The sequence below is a fragment of the Emydura macquarii genome, unplaced genomic scaffold (assembly GCF_026122565.2).
Source record: "Emydura macquarii macquarii isolate MOO-44397 ecotype Brisbane River unplaced genomic scaffold, CSIRO-AGI_Emac_v2 contig_3530, whole genome shotgun sequence".
Lineage (NCBI taxonomy): Eukaryota > Metazoa > Chordata > Testudines > Chelidae > Emydura > Emydura macquarii.
In genome coordinates, this window is record NW_027133667.1 from 26,977 (window position 1) to 43,805 (window position 16,829).

Here is a 16,829-nt window from a genome sequence, read left to right on the forward strand (position 1 = left end):
CGCCCCTCCCCCGGTCCTCCCGGGGCTGGGGAGGCGGCGCTGGACGCGCAGCAAGGCGGGGCAGTCACACCCACCCCCAAATCTCTGCTCGGAGTGAACGCGGAGCGAGCGGGGCTCCGGCGGCGGCTCCTTCTTTAGCCGAGCGCTCAGCCGGCCGCTCTAGCAGCCTGCAGCTGCCCCCGTCCTCCGCCGCCTCCGTGCACCCCGGCTCCGGCAGCATGTCCGCGGCTAAACAGCGCAGCGGCAAGGGCAGCGGCGGCTCGGCAGCCCCGGACAGGGCAGCCCACTCCAGCGGCCCGGATGACGTGGCAAAGAAGCAGCCGCCGCCGCTGCAGGCTCCCGCCAAGGGGAGCAAAGCCGCCGCCGCCGCGGGCAGCCGCCCGCCCCAGCCCTCCTGCAGCCCGGGCCGGGCTGTTAACTTCCTCTTCTCCCTTGCTCTGTTCGCAGTGGCGGTGTGCGCCGGCTGGGGCGTGCAGCACCTCCTGGGGGAAGTCCGCCAGCTCGGCCTGCGGCACGAGGGCTCCGCGCGGCAGCGGGAGGAGCTGGCCCGCAGCCTGGAGGGAGTCGTGCAGACGGTAAGGGGGGCGGACAGGAGGTGACTTCGGCCTGCACCCGGCCCGCGCCGGCAAGGGGCGGCCCCCTCGGGGCCTGCCGCGCTTTCGTGGACCCGTCCCCAAGCGCGCAGGGGAGCCCAGCGGGGGCTCTGCGTGCAGAGAGTGGGCCAGGAACTCCCACACTTTGGAGACTCTGTTGCTGTCAGGGCGCACGTGGCCTGACTGCAGGCCCAGCCTGGGGGCAAGAGGGTGCTGGTGCTGGTGCTAGGCACTGGCAGACTAAAGGATTGTAGCGCTTTTGGCAAAACACAGGCAAAACTTTTGTCGCTGCGGGGTGTGCAAAAACACCCCTCCTGAGTGACATAAGTTTTGCTGGCATAAGGAGACGCTCTCCTGCCGACACAGCCACCGTCCTGTGTTTAGGTGGTATTAGGATGTCAGCAGGAGAGCACTTTCCTGTCGGCGTAAGGCGGCTACACAAGCGCTCCTTACAGCTCTGTCGATTATGCTGCTGTAAGTGGTAACTGTGGACTAGCTGCTAGTTCACACTAATGCTACAGCTGCACCGAACCGGCGCATCTGGTGAAGAGGCCCTATGCCGCTGGATGGGAGAGAGCGCTCCCGTTAGCATAATAAATCCACCTCCGTGAGAGGCGGTCACTGTGTCGGCAGGAGAAGCTCTCCCATTGACCTAGCTCTGTCCACACAGCCCTGAGCGAGGTAAATTATACTGAAGTAAGGCCTTGTCTACACTAGCACTTATGCCAGCAAAGCTTTTGCCGCTCAGGGGTGCGAAGAAACATCCCCCTGAGCGACAAAAATGGTGGCAGCATAAGCCCTAATGTGGACAGCGCTATGTCCGTGAGAGATGCTCTCCCACCAACATAGCTACCGCTGCTTGTTTAGGTGGGCTTTTTATGTCGGCAGGAGAGCTGTCTCCCGTCAATGTAACGCAGATACACACGTGCTTATGCCGGCAAACCTTATGTCACTCATGAGGGGGGCGGTTTCACACCCCTGAGCGACAAAAGTTTTGCCGACATAAGTGCTAGTGTAGACAAGGCCTAAGCAGTTGTGTAGAGCTGACCTAAGCAATTACTTAGGGTCCTGAGCAGCTCAAGGTAGCCCCTATTTGCTTTTTTTAGTATGTGTTTTATGGGAGAGAGTCCCAAAGATATTTTTGCTTCGGTCCCTCAATGGGCCAGCACGGCCTCTGAGGCAAGGAGACACCCTCCTTCGGGATTTAGATTAAGGCAGTTTTAAAAAACAATTGTGCTTTTCTGAGACAGATTTGGCAGTGTATTGACAGCCAGGTAAAATCCTCCTCCTTCCTGGTAATGGTTTGTGACATATTGCATGCGCTTCAGCCATCAGGGAGAACAATTGTCCCTCTCTGCACAAAAGTAGCCAGTTGGCAGAGCTCAGGTTAAAGGTAGCTGATTCTTCTAAAGTCAAGGGATTTTTGGGTGTGGGCAATGGAGGGTGCAGATTTGGTCACCCAAGAATGAGTTATTGGTATACTTTTAAAAAAAATTCATACTCATGTGACATTGAAGCACCTCAGTTACTTTGATAGCATTTGATAAGGCAAGGAAATGCTGTAAGAGTGGCTTGCTGTGTAGTAGTGCTGCACATCTAGAGAGATGCAATTGCATTGAAGAGTACATTACATAAGAGCTGATTATATACAGGGGGTTTAGCATGTAGGTAAATACATCCTCAGCAAAGAGCTTGAAAGGTGAAAAATTAGAATGGGCTTAATATTTGTTTAAAGCTATTTGGGGGAAGAGAGAGACTGGGATTAAAAGATGGGCATGCATGACATAGGAGTATAATGAGTGAGCACTTAGATACCACAGTGGAAGAATTTGTCATTATATAATTATGTATTGTATTTTCTGTGGCACTCATCATTCAGTACCTGAGCAATTAAAAGACTATAATGAATCCTATTTGCAGCACTCCTGTGAAGAATGGAAGTCTTGTTTTCTCCATTTCACAGATAGGAAGCTGTGGCACAGCCAGATTAAGTGATTTGGCTAAGGTCACACAAACAGCCTATGACACACCCAAGAACAGAAGCCAGATCTCTGGAGTCCCGGTCCAGTGCCACAACCACAAGCCTAATCATCCTCAAACAGCTGGCAAGGGATTTAAACTAAGAGGAGTCCTCATCTATGAAACTCCTAGGCACACAATGCAGATCAATTTCTGTCCTCTTCTGACTGACCAGACAGAAGCTAGCTACTGTGAGTGTGTTCTTTGTGTGAGCACAAAAGAGAGAGAGCCAAGACAGTGCAACATTCAAGTTTTAGTTTGACTTCCACACATAGCGTCCTTCTCTCATCGAGCACTCCCTGAGAGTAGAGTTCTTTAGCAGTATGTCTACACTAGAAATGCTGCAGTGGTGTCGTTGTAGCATACACTTACTTCAGAGATGGAAAGGGTTCCTCCATCAACCTAGTGGTGTCTACAGTGTGGCTTAGGTTGGTTTAACTACGTTGCATAAGGTGTGAAATTTTTCACAGCCTGAGCGATGTAGTTAAGGTGACCTAACTTTGTAGTGTAGACCAGACAAGTTTCTAGACATAATCATACTGTCATTTTCCCTCTTGGAAAGCCATCATAACAGTGTGCTTTCAGTAGCTGGCACTTTTAAGACTGTTACAGCCATCATTTCCCAGGCCTAATATTTTTTTTCTGTAGCAACGAGACATTTTTAAGGAGTGCTTTTTATTTTTAAAGAAGGCAATTCAAGTTCAGGTCCTCTAACACTAAGCAGCGTCTCTTTTATGCTTCCATTGCTTATCAAAGGGAGGGCAGCAAGGCTGAAGTTACTGGAAGCATCAGCATTACTCCATTACTTTGAATATGTAGATTGGGATTTTCAAAATCAATGGGATGTGGGTGTCTAATTCCCATAAGTCCTTTTGAAAATCCCAGCCTTAGTTTGTCATGAGCCCTACCAAGCATAGGAATGTGTAAAATGTGCTCCCTTCATCTCTGGATTGTTGTGGCAAAATCACAAGTTTATACAAGGCTCTGGGAGATAGGTGCACAAATGATGTTTTAAGTAATTCACTATCCAGGGCGTGCCTACATCTTGAATACTGTGACCAGTTTTGGTCACCCCATCTCAAAAAGGATATAAAGGAACTGAAAAAGATTCAGAGAAGGGCAACAAAGATGATCAAGGGTTTGGAACAGCTCTCATAGGAGGAGAGACTAAAAAGATTAGGGCTTTTCAACTTAGAAAAGAAGTGACTAAAGGTCTAAAATATCATGAATGGTGTAGAAAAAGTGAATACAGAAGTGTTACCCTTTCCCACAATACAAAAACCAGGGGACACCTGATGAAATTAATAGCAGCAGGTTTAATACAAACAAGAGGAAGTACTTTTTCACACAACCTGTGGAAGTCATTGCCATGGGATGCTGTGATGATGAAAAGTATAACTGGTTTCAAAAAAGATATGTCCATCAGGGGCTATTAGCCAAGATGGTCAGGGATGCAACCATGCTCAGGGTGGCCCTAAACCTTTCACTACCAGAAGCTGGGAATGGAAAACATGGGTGGATCCTCCAAAATTGCCTTGTTCTGTACATTCCCTCTGAAGCTCTGGTACAGGCCACTGTCAGAGACAGAATACTGGGCAAGATGGACCACGGTCTGACCCAGTATGGCAGCTCTTATATTCTTATCTATGTTCTAGTTCCAACGGGAAATAAAAGTCCACCTGCATGTAAATCAGGGTTGGCTAACATTAGGCATGCATTTCTAACCTCAGGATGAAAGGCAGAGGGAGGAGATCAGATAGCATGTGAGTACGACACAAAAACCAATCCCCTGTCTATTTTTCTATTGGTACTCACAAGTAAAAAGTCTTGTAATCAATTCACTGCCTTATATCACTATAGTATCCTGTGCTGTATCTATATAGCACTGTCAGTTCAGGCTGCTTTGAGGAAACTCCTCCCCTCCCCCATTTGGTCTTTTTCCATACAGAGCCATTGTCGGAAGTAAGAGTTATATAAGCTCATCTGCTATTCACAGCAGCTGTAGGAAGGGAAAGGAAAGTAGTTAGTCTTTAAGGTGTATCACAGTTGACAGAGGAACAAAGCTTATTTTAGTACAGCACAATTTACAGAGGAGCTAAGATTATTTGGCATGTTAACATGACTGGGTAAAGGAGAAGAATATTTTTCTGTCTTATTCATGATAGTAAGCCTGTCCAGGACTGTGATGGAAATCCATGCCTTTGGAGGCACAGCTAGTAACACACATCTTGATTCACTTTTTCCACATCAGTCGTGATTTTACAGACCTTTATCATACCCCTCCTTATTCATCTCTTTTCTGAGATGAACAGCCCTGATCTTTTTTGTCTCTCCTCAAATGGAAGCCATTCCAAACCCTTGTTTTATAATGAATATGAACTGTTATTTTAAAGTTAGGGTTTTATACCTTTCTTGTAAAGAGTTCATGTAGGGGCCAGCTAGCCATTGTTTAGAGTAAACAGGTTGATAAAGATTAATTAAATTAGAAATTGGTGTAACTTGTCTTGAGGGCTTGATTCTTTGTTACATCAGCGTTCCCTGATCCTCAGCCATGTGGTGCTGGAGTAAGTTAAAAGTGCAGGGGAACAGCTTCAACCTACAGCACTTGGCATATGGTCCATCAGGGACATTACAAGAGGAGAATCAGACATAGCAGAGCTCCATTCTACCGTGCCCCAACACATACTTCTCTCCCTGTGACAGCAAAGACGGTGGGGGAATCTGGCCACTTTAAGGCCAGAAGGGACCATCATGATCATTTAGTCTGACCTGCACATTGCAGGCAACAGAACCTCACCCACCCACTCCTGTAATAGACCCCTAACCTCTGGCTGAGTTACTGAAACGTTCAAATCATGATTTAAAGACTTCAAGTTACAGAGAATCCTCCACTGGCCATATCTGGCACTTTAAGACCACTTTATGGCTTACATGGCACATTGTAACCAGAAGGTATGTCTATGCTGACGGTGGCAAAGTCACCACCGTCAGATCGATCTTTCTGGATCAATTGAGCTGTCAGTGTAGGTGCGCTCAATCGATCTGGAAGTCGACGTTAGTAAAGTGGTGCAGCGCAGTGAAGACGATGCACAGAAGGGAAGCACAGTAGTCGATGGGAGAGTAGCTTGCATAACTCCCATTGACTGCTGCCGAATCTCCAGGTAAGTGTAGACCAGGGCTTAGAGATCTAGATTCTCTGGTCCGGTAACAGTAACATTTGGAGACAGGTTAGTTAGTTAAGATGAATTTAGCATTTTAGTTTAATATTGGTATAGATTCCAGCTGTATCTGCAAGAGGAATTAGGTGAGCAGTAGTTTCCCTGCACTATATAAAGCTTATAAACATCTGATGTGTGACATGACAACTTTAAAGATATACAGAAAAATTTCTATAGTGGAAAAACTCTGGATATGGTAAAATCAGACAAAGACCACTGGGTGGTAGCTACTGATGATGTGGTTCTGTCAATTTAATAACCATTGCCACATAGCAATTTGTGTAGCATTACCCACATCTTCCCATTTAATTTGTTTCTAGTTTCATATAAGATCTTCAGGGTACAAATTGTTTAAAATGTAATCATTCCTTTAAGTTTTAAAAGAGGCCTGCAAAGGAAAAATGTTTCCCCTGCCCCCTTTTTGGTGTTATATGCTGTACAAAGGCAGCGTGGGACTTTTTATTTTCGGAGGAGAGAGGGGTAAAGAGTTAGGGGCATGGACCAGATAGGATCCAAGAGTGTTTTTTTTCCTGCTTATTTTTCTGTTAGAAATATCAGGTTTTATCTACTCTGTTTTTCCTGAACAACTGAAGAATCGGTGAGATTATAATATAATCAGATTACATTGAAATTTGAGCAGTTGAGAGGGAATGGGATTTTTTGAACAAACTATTTAAAACTTTGCTTTTTGTTAACACCTATTTACCTCAAATACCTGACAAGTGTTGGGAGAAAGACTGTCTTTGTTAAAGCTTCAAATATTCTTATCCCTTCAGCAGAAGCTGAGAAAGCTCTTTCTCTAGTCCTTTGGTGCTCCAGTAAAAACAAGAAATAGATGTGATATTATTCCTGGTTTTTCTAAGGAATAAATTTAGTCAACTTTGGGGAAGAAATTGGAGGATGTGGAGAAACCTTTTACCCCTTCTCTATACATCTTGAAGAGAAAAAAAAAAGATAGTAAAACCATGTTTCCTTTGCAGGTCACCTGTAAAGTTTGGGAGTTACTTGGACTGATTAACAGTAGATCATTTAATGTTTGCATTTAAAATTAATTTAAAAGACTTGTGGCCAAATCCTGCAATCTTTACTCAGCTCAGACTCCCATTGAAACCAGTGGAGGTTCAGCCTGAGCACCCAAACCTGCAAACATGCATCTGAATAACTTATTTACTCGTTAGTAACTTAATTAAGTAACTCTTGTGGAAAGTGTTTGCAGGCTGAGGCGCTGAATGAAGATCTCAGGACTTGGCCTTTTATAGTTACAAGTAAGGTATTTTCTTTTAAGTGCATCCATTTAATAATGTTATTTACAAAATGAAACCAGCTCTGAAGCAGTTTATCTAATCAATAAACCTGACAGACCATGTGGCAGTCCTGATTAATGCACACTCCATACGTGTAGTGAGAAAATGAATCAAGACAGCATCTCGAGGACTCCTGCAGTGTGTATTACTCAGCACTGCCACACGGCCAAAGCCTTCAAGAGCTCTGTGTGCAGAATCCCCACAGCGGCAGGCATTTTTGAAATCACTTTAAAAAATAGTGTGAATTCAATGCTTGTGGAAAGTACTGCCTTGGCAGACCCAAAGACTGAAATTCTGTTTATCCACAGAATGGGCCCAGCCAGGCATTGGCTGTGCAAGCTTCCCCACTCATGTGCCTAGACCCTTGGTCTAGGCGGGAGAGGTAGTTCAGTCTTCATGTCCATTGGCCTCTGAGCTGAGACTGCCAACAAGTGTGCCGGTCAGTGCCAACTGTGGAGGTAATTTTTGTGATTTGGACGGGGAGCTGGACAAAGCCCATCAGCTCATACCACATAGGCAAAGCCCTTCCTTTTCTCAAAAGAATTATTGGGTTCTAAAAACACTGTTTGGGTTCTGCTGACTTTTCACCTCAATTTTGGCTTTTTCAAGACCTGGACATTTTTCAGAGAAGCTCTCCTGCTGACTCTGGCCCGTCAACACAGCCCCAGGGCACAGAGCCCTGTTTGCTTCCCTTCCCGACAGAGCCTGTGCAGGGAAAGCTCTTCCTGTCCCCAACCCTTTTTTCAGTACTGCTCTGTCCACTTTCCCTGCACAGGCTCTGTCTGCACTGACGGGCCAGGGTCAGAAGGCTGCACCCCACAAGTATTGGCCCTGCTATTGGACAGAGCCCACTCCAGACAGTGGCCCTTCAACGCGACCCTAGGGCACGGAGCTCCATTCCCATTCCCTGCCAGGTATACCTATGCTGGCATAGCCCCCTAGTATAGACACAGCCTACTCCAACAGAAGGCGTTATTCTGCCAGTGTAGGAACGCCACCATCCCAAACAATGTTAGCTACTTGGATGGAAGTGTTCTTCTGTCAACCTACCTACTACACTGGGAGGTTTGTCAGCATAACTGTGTCGGTCAGGGGTGTGGTTTTTTTCACACCTCTCACCAACACAGCTATGCCAGTATAACTTTTTTCAGTGTAGCCCAAGCTTTTGTTAAATAGGGATAATAGTACTTCCCAGCCACACAAGGATGCTGTGAGAGAGGAAATGTTAAATATTTGGAGGTGCTCAGATACTACAATAATGGGGGTTATTAGTAAATTAAATAGATGGCAACATCCTTATCAATTAACATACAATGAAAATTTAAGTACAAATATGTGTATTTCTGTCCTAAGGTGAATACTCTTCAAGCCACATTTGCGGGTTTTGAATCCATGATGAAAAATGCTCAGCATAAACAAGAAGTTACGGAGAAGACTGTTAAGCAAGGGGAAAGTGAAATAAATCGAATCAGTGAAGTTCTCCAGAAACTACAAAATGAAATCCTGAAAGACCTTTCTGATGGCATCCATGTGGTAAAGGATGCAAGAGAACGAGATTTCATGTCGCTTGAAAACACTGTGGAAGAAAGATTAACAGAGCTGACCAGATCGATCAATGATAACATTGCCATATTCACCGAAGTCCAGAAAAGGAGCCAAAATGAAATCAACGATATGAAAGAAAAGGTGGCTTCACTGGGAGAAACAGATGTGTATAAACATGAAATAAGGGCGCTGAAAGATACTGTTGATCAGATGCAAACATCTATGAAAATCAAAGAAAAGGCCATAGAGTCTCTGAAAAGTACAATAGATTCCATGGAGTCTGATGTTTATACTGAAGTCAGAGCATTAGTCAACCTCAAACAGGAACTTGAGAAGTTCAAAGAGGCTGCAGACACTGAACACCTTTCATTAAAAGCTTTTCAAGAGAAAGTTCTTAAAGCTGAAGAATCCATTGTGCAGCTCCCTGATGAGATTAAAAGACTTGATGAAGATTTACTGCAAATTAAAGCCAACCTTGACAAACAGGAAGAAAATGTATTCTCCAAAAATGTGCTGGAAACCCTTGAAAAGAACAATGAAGGCTTTGAATCCAGATTCAGAGATGTAGAAGACAATCTGCAATCTCTAAATTCTGTTGATGCTCAACAGACTGAAAAGATGGAATCACTTCTTTCTAAGCATGAGGAGTATGAGAGCAAGCTAGCTACTCTAGAGGAAACCATTGCATCTCTACATAGTACCTCAGATGTTGATGTACGTTCGATAACAGACACTGTGAGAAGTCTTAGTGAAGCTCAGCTCTCATTATACAACGATGTTGATGAACTGAGAAAAAGTGTGAGTGACCTACCAGACTCTGCTGATGCACTTCATAACATCCAGAAACAAGTTAGTGCTTTGCTAGATCAAGAAAAGCCTCAGACGGGTCAAACACAATCTCAAGACTATCTTGAAAAACTGTCTTCTGTAGAGGGCTCTGTAGACAATTTAAGATCTTCTGTCAATCAAGTTGAATCTGACTTGAAAATGATAAGAACTGCAGTAGATAGTTTAGTTGCTTACTCAGTGAAAATAGAAACTAATGAGAACAATGTGGAGTCTGTAAAGAGTTTGGTAGATGATCTAAGGAATGATCTGGATAGATTGTTTGTGAAAGTAGAAAAGATACATGAAAAAGTTTAAATGAACAGTGCTAATTGTGGAAATTATTGAATTAAAATAATAGCTTTTGTATGCCCCGTGTTTTGACTCTGCTTAAAGACCAATTGACACCTCCAAAGAAAACAAGGACACATAATTAGAGATAGTTCTGCTTAGTTCCTGGATCTCTCGTCTATTTAGTTTTATTTTTTAAAGTTTGGGGTAAATTACTAAGGCCTAGTCTACACTAGAAAGTTGTACCGCTTTGACTATACTGGGATAGTCACAGCGTACAACCTCCCTACTGTAGACATAGGCCTGGTCTACACTTAAAATTAGATCGACTTAGCTTCGTTGCAAAGGGCTGTGAAAAATTGTGTGCCCTGTGCATTTAGTTAGGTTGACATAACTCCCTGTGTAGATGCAGCTAGATCAAAGGAAGAATTCTTTTGGTTACCCAGCTACCACCTCTTGGAGAGATGGCTTGACTGCATCACCTGAAAATCCCCTTCTGTCGATGTAGGAAGCATCTGCACTATGGTGGTAGAGCAGCACAACTACAACCCATAGCTGTGTTGTTGTAGCGGCTGCAATGTAGACATACCCATAGTTATATTGATATAAAGGTGCTTTATACTGAGTTAGCTATTCCGATAGTGGAAGGAGAGTAATTATATTGGCATAAGGTACCTTATATTGCTGTAACTGCATCCACACTAGGTCTTTTGGTAGTATTACTGTTTTGATTAAAACCAAACACACACATCCTTAACCAAAATATTCATGCTGGTAAAACTTTTACGTGTAGACGGGACCTGAGGCAACTCGTCTGTTCCTGCAGCTTATCCCACAGTGGAGGGAAAGAAGCAAGTTCTGACTGCCCTGCATACCTAGCCGCAAATAGGAAAACTCCGGGAGCCGAGGAACGTATAGGGCGGCTACAGATTCTAGCTCTGAGATGAGAGCTGCTGAGGAGTCTTCCATGGCACTTCTGAAGAATACACAAATTTGAGCCCATATGCTCCTTTCCCCAGCACCTCCAAACCCCCATGTACAGATTAGCATTGCTGGGAAGAGGAATATGAATGGAAAGATGTGATTCAGTGCCAGTCAAAATTCAGAGGGCTCAGTAACATTTTGCCACTTTATTTTGGGATTATTTACTTTTCTAGGGAAAGATTCTGGCTAACAGTCCTCATTCCTTGTGTGTGTGTGTGTGTGTGTGTGTGTGTGTGTTATCACAGTTAGTTGCTGGGGAAATTATTAGTGCTTTGAGTGACGCTGTGTTGTTTTTAGTTCCTTTCTTGAGTTTTCCTATGTCGGCACAGCGCCCCTAGTGTGGATGCAACATACCCTGACACAGGAGTTGTTCTGCCAGTGTAGGAACACCACCTGTCCGATTGACGTTAGCTATGCCAGCAGAAAACTTCTTCCATCAGCATCGCTGTGTCTACACTGGGGTTTTTGTCAGCATAGCTATGTCACTGTGAGGGGAGGGGGTTACACTGGCACAACTCAGTCAGGAGTGTCTGTTTTAAGTGTAGACCAGGCCTAAGTGTGCTAATAATACCACAGGAGGAGTAAGAAACAATTCAGGATGATACCAACAGAATTGTTTGTAAATAAAATGCCTTTCAAGATTACCCCTGAGATGGCAGTGACTTTAATTAGTATTATTATATTCTGTGCTAAGAGCCTGAATCTGTAACATTGGAGTCAGTGGGAATGTGTCATTGACTTCAGTGGAGTGGGGGCAAGCTTCAGGCTGTCTGAGAACCAGAGTATGTGTCAAATATTAAAGAATTTAAAGCACTCTAAGAACCTCTTGAACATGGAGTTTTCTCGGGGTTTGTATCCTTAAAAAGGATGTCTGATTTCCCTTCTTTCTGATGTTCACTTTTTTTTCAAAGATACTTATGCGTAGATGCAGGCCGCTCTGTAACTGGGGCTATCTGCTAGCCCACAGATAGTGTAATGCACACCATATCTTATTCAACTCTGGCTGCATTAGAAAATGTTTCAGAGAAATAGCACCTCCCCAAAGTGGTAATTTCTGGGAACAGCAGAGGTAAAGAGGGAGTCCCCTCAGGTAAATAAGAATAAAATACCTAGCCATTTCTAATGAGTGAGAAGTTGCTAACAAGTCAGCTAAGTCTTAATAAGTGAGACAGATGCACTGCATCCAGGTAATTTTGTTGTGTTGCCTTTTGAACCGCACTGTTCCTCCTTGACTTTCCTTTTCCAGTTTCTAACTATTGTTTAGGTTACTGTGAAATGAACTGTTTGGCTTATTTACAGTATTTTTAATACATAATAAAGACTTGGAATTTATTTTGAATTTGTTTCATGTTGTTTATTGCAAAAGGTACTTAGCAGTTTTGCAGAATATCCCCTCTGGGGTTCAGGAGATAGCCGGGGGGTGTGGTGGAACTTGTTCACCAGAGCCTCAGCTTTAATTTCAAAACCAAAAGTAACTCTCTAGCAGCTGTTATGTTGTGAAGAAAGCCTTGAAAATGTGGCCTGAGCATGAGTGATGCAGCGATGTTCGTCTGAGTTTGCAAAGAGCCTGAAACAATAGTTCTGAGTTGTGACCAGCCCCATTTATTTCAACAAATGCTCATTCAGACACCAACAGTATTTTAAAATGCCAATTAACTATTTCACTGCTCAAAGCATGTAAAATAGAAATATTTGTAAGTTAATGGCAACTGCACCTGTATTCCCTCTCCATGATGCAGGCAGGATAGCCGTTCCAGGTTCCTCAGCCATCACCTCTCTTGGGTGGAGACCCCCATCTCTTTCCCTTCTGACCAGGGTATTTCCAGGCTTAACAGTTCTCTGCTACCGCTGTGTTATTCCCATCAAAAGACCATCTGCCTAAGCAGGTCATCTTTGCTTCTCTCCTCAGACGATATGCAGTGTAATTACCACTATTTTAAGTTACCGCACAGTTCTTTCTTAAACCAGCAAATTTTATTCTGAAGGTAAAAGCATTACAGAGAAAACCTATTAAAAACAATAAAGAACTTGCAAGCATGCTATCCGCTTACCGGAGCTCACCCTAACCCTGATGTGGGCGCTGGCAGGTTAGCAGCCCTTCCAAACCCACACAGGGGTTTTCCTGTGGTTTCAAGTTCATGACATCCTTTGCTCAGAACAGGAACTCCCATGAGTTTGTGAGTGAGTCCCTTTATCCAGTTTGGGGTCTTTGAAGAGACTGGGAATAGGTAATAAGTGGGTCCCTTCCCCAGGGCAAAGCTTCAAATGGATGAGATCTTGCCTAGGCCGAGGGGTTATATTAGCATATCCCCTCTCTTAGAGATTTCCTGGGAAATCCACTTCATTTTACAAGTTCACATTGTTTCAAAAAGTCCTTTGAAGTTTGTAACATTTCCCAAGGTTTACATTAGACTCCTAAAGGAGTCAGGTTTATCCAGGAGATGGCCTTGTTTGTCACAGTGGGTATGTCTACACTGCAATTAGATAGATGGGCTCAGCCTGAGCCCCATGTGCCTAAGGGGCTGGTTATTTCCGGAGGAGACCTTTGGGCTTGGGCTACAGCCTGAGATTTGAGACCCTCCTACCTCGCAGGGTCTTAGAGCCTGGCTTCTAACCAGAGCCCGAATGTCTATTAAACAGCCTCTTAGCTGCAGCCCCATGAGCCCATGTCAGCGGAGATGGGCCAGCCGTAGATTTTTAATTGCAGTGTAGATGTGCCCAGTATCATATTACGTAGATCTACACAATCTAGGGGTAGTAGAAGCTTGCTTTGACTGTGGGACAGCAGAGGAATAGGAGGGCGAGTTGGGGTGGTTGCTCTACGGAGGGATCTGAGACTCGAGTGAGGAGCCAGCTTCAGGTTAAAAAAGGGGGTCCTGGCAGTTGGCATCTTTGGGGCTGCTCCTAGGCAGGGTCTAATCATCCAGTTCCTACCCATTTCCTGGCCTGAGCCTAGGGCCTTTGGCAGCCGCTCCAGCCCATCTGGGTCCCACTCTGACCTCTGCCTCCACCCGCTCCTGTTCTCCCACATGTGTGTAGTTTACAGGGAACACTGGTTCCCAGAATGTGTAGCGGAACAATGCATGGGGCAAATATGTAGTAACCCCTCCCCCAATTTTTCCATTGTGGGGTGCTAGCCCCTACCGCTCCCCCAGTTCCACACACCCTGACACAATCTGCCCTGAGTGACTGCTCATTTAGGCTAGGCCTTTAACACCGTGTTGTAAGGGTGTACTATTGGTTTCATTTACATAAAGGAGGTTCGGCTTTGAAAAGTTTGGGAAATGCTGATTTAATTTAGCCTTTTTCCTCAGAAAGAAATTAAGCCTAAAATGGGCCCAAACTTGTAACACAAGCTCCCTCTGAATTTGAGGGAGTCAAGCCCAGACTAGAATTTCACAGCTGACCCCTGTCTCAGAATGAGCAGAACAAAACCACTCTCAATCTTCAGGGGTTCAAAATCTAGATCAGAATTTTGCATTTTAGGACCACCCATGGGAAGAACAAAAGAAGAAATTATTTGTTGTTGAAAACATTCTAGTAGTGCTTTCCAGAAGTTATAATTGATAATCTCAATTCGACCCAGCTCCACAAACGTATCCAGGTCTGGTTCTTCATCTTATTTACAGCAAGACTTTTTGGGTTTGGTAGAAGATCTCACCCGCAGAATTGTTACTGTCAAGAGGATGAAAATTACGAGGGTGTCAGATTATGTGTGTTCTGTCCCAGACTGGTACAAATAATACCATGTTGGCAAAGAATTAGTAATCATTTTAATGTCTGCTCTCTCATGAGCTGTCAGATGTAGAAATGCATGCTTTCTACCAGTAAGACAATAGGATTTACAGGATGTACCATATTTATTTTCAAAGTATATAAGGGGACTATGTGCTACAGGTTTCAGAGCCTGGCTTCTATTCTGGCTGTTTGTGCAACTCATCATGGCCATAAAATTGGTGGATCAACACCCTGACAATTCACCCTGCATAGGAGAACTCGATTGTGCAAGGCTCCTGTGCACTTGGAATGATCCTGGAAAAAGGATCTAGGGCATCCTTACATCCTGATAATACCTGACTGTGGGCAGCTGACTATGAGTTGGAGTAGCCCTGAGGTTGCTGTAATGTTCACTGAATGTAAGCTGGCAGAAAAACCTCTTTCTGTGGATGTATGCTGCGCCAAACTAGGTCTATGCTGGCATAGCTATGCAGACAGAGGCGGTCTACTCTACAGAGCATAAATCACCAATCTTCTGTGACATTGGCATCATTTGTTAATACTTTGCACTACTATAACAAATTTCAGATAGAGCTCTGCGGCTGTTCTGCAAACATGAATACAGTCACTCCTGAGAACACCCCCTGAGAGAGGCAAGCCTTTTCATTTTCATTCTACAGGTGGGGAAACTGAGACACAGAGCAGTTAAGTGACATAATCAAGGTGTGACAGAGAATGCCGAGGGCTCCCCCGAAAGGCAGGTGGGGTGTTAGTACAACTCCCCTCCCTTGCAGGCAGCGAAGTGTCATGCTTGGCCTCTGACTGCCTATAACCCCACCGTTAGAAAGTTTCCCAAGTGTGGTGGGACCCAACAACCCATGGGCAGGGCAGGGCAGGGCAGGGCTCAACAAACAGCAGTGCTGAGCAGTACAGCAGTCCTGAAGCCCCTCTGGGCACAGCAGGGTTGCATCCCTTCTGGCAGGCTCTGGTAGTGAGTGTCTCCTCTACTGTCCCACCCCAGTCTGAGGTCTCTGCTAGGCTTTTAAACCTCACCTCCTGCCAGGCTGTGTGCAGTGTGCATGATGGGGTGGGGCCTATCTGGCCCCTGAGGAAGCTAAAGGCTTCACAATAAGTCAGTAACAATGTCAGGAACTGAACCTAGGAGTCCTGACTCCCCATGCCTTTTCCTAAGCTCTAGAACAGGTAACTAGATCCTAGAAAAAATTCATCTGCTACACTTGAACTACCCCAGTATCTGAAGTTCTCCATTTTCAGAGAGACTATAAATCAACTCTGAATCCAAAAATAGTTCAGATGAGCGCAGGCCCCCATACACACACAGTTCCATAATGCACTGGACACTGGAAGGGATAGAAATTGGCTAGGGTATTATAGTTTCTTGGATAACTAGTTCTTTCCTGAACGAGAACAAAAGAAAGAACTTTCATAGACTCGCTTGGTTTTTAAGCCTGAATGTGAGCTGGTTGGTTTGGAGATTCACATGTAATAAGTTGTATGAACCTTCAGACTTAGAAATCCACAAGCCAAAGGTGTCCTGTTGCCTCCAGCCTTTCCTACACTGCAATGGTCAGAGTAAAAATAGCTTGCAGTGAAACATCAGTGGTTTGCCCAGCCCCAACAACAGCAATTTCTGTGCAGTTACAGGGCGTGAAGGGGAACGCACAGCTATTGACAGCAACCTAGTTTCTATGCTTCTCTCTCCCCTCCCTCCCCCCAATGACATCAGAATCAGACCACAGACCAGACTTCCTCTTGGGGGTGAGGCACGATACTAAACTAACTCCCAGAATGGCAACAAAGAGCTACCAGATTCAAAGCAGGAAAAGTGGCAATAGGCAAAGCAATATGCTCTTTCGTCTTCCTCTGCAGCATGGGACACAAGTCACTTGCAGGTTGATTCTCTGTGTCTTGAAGTCTTTAAACCGTGATTTGAGGACATCAATAACTCAGTCTTAGGTTAGGGGTTTATTACAGGAATGGGTGAGTGAGGGTCTCTGGCCTGTGTTGTGCAGGAGGTCAGACTAGAGGGTCATAATGGTCCCTTCTGACCTTAAAGTCTATGAGCTTATCTCTGGCTCAACAAGCTAGCCTCTTCCTGCAAGCAAAGTTACTGCTAGCATTTGGATGTCTGCCATCTTTGCCTCTCTCCCGTTCCTAACCAGGTTAAAGCCTGCCTAATAAGCACTGTCAGACTGGGAATCCTGGGTTTTCTTCCTACCGTCCGCACCATGACAAGTTACTCAACCACCATGCCTCAGTTTACCAAACTGCAAAGTGGGGATAGAAATAACTGTCTACTTTCCACGGGTGTT

The 16,829-nt window shown here is 44.8% G+C and overlaps 1 protein-coding gene across 1 annotated transcript; it reads left to right on the top strand.

Annotated features, from left to right (window-relative positions):
* Nucleotides 1–127: 127 nt before the first annotated feature.
* Nucleotides 128–12,118, top strand: CKAP4 (cytoskeleton associated protein 4). Its single transcript, XM_067536159.1, has 2 exons — nucleotides 128–575; nucleotides 8,488–12,118. The coding sequence occupies exons 1-2, from the start codon at nucleotides 219–221 to the stop codon at nucleotides 9,820–9,822; spliced, it is 1,692 nt and encodes a 563-aa protein (XP_067392260.1). The 5' UTR covers nucleotides 128–218; the 3' UTR covers nucleotides 9,823–12,118.
* Nucleotides 12,119–16,829: the final 4,711 nt, after the last annotated feature.

What these genes read in the sequence shown, in the direction of transcription:
- CKAP4 (XM_067536159.1), top strand. Translation starts at nt 219, where the DNA reads ATGTCCGCGGCTAAACAGCGCAGCGGCAAGGGCAGCGGCGGCTCGGCA. An exon ending in TGGAGGGAGTCGTGCAGACG is followed by an intron (nt 576 to 8,487) that starts GTAAGGGGGGCG and finishes TTCTGTCCTAAG; the next exon opens with GTGAATACTCTTCAAGCCAC.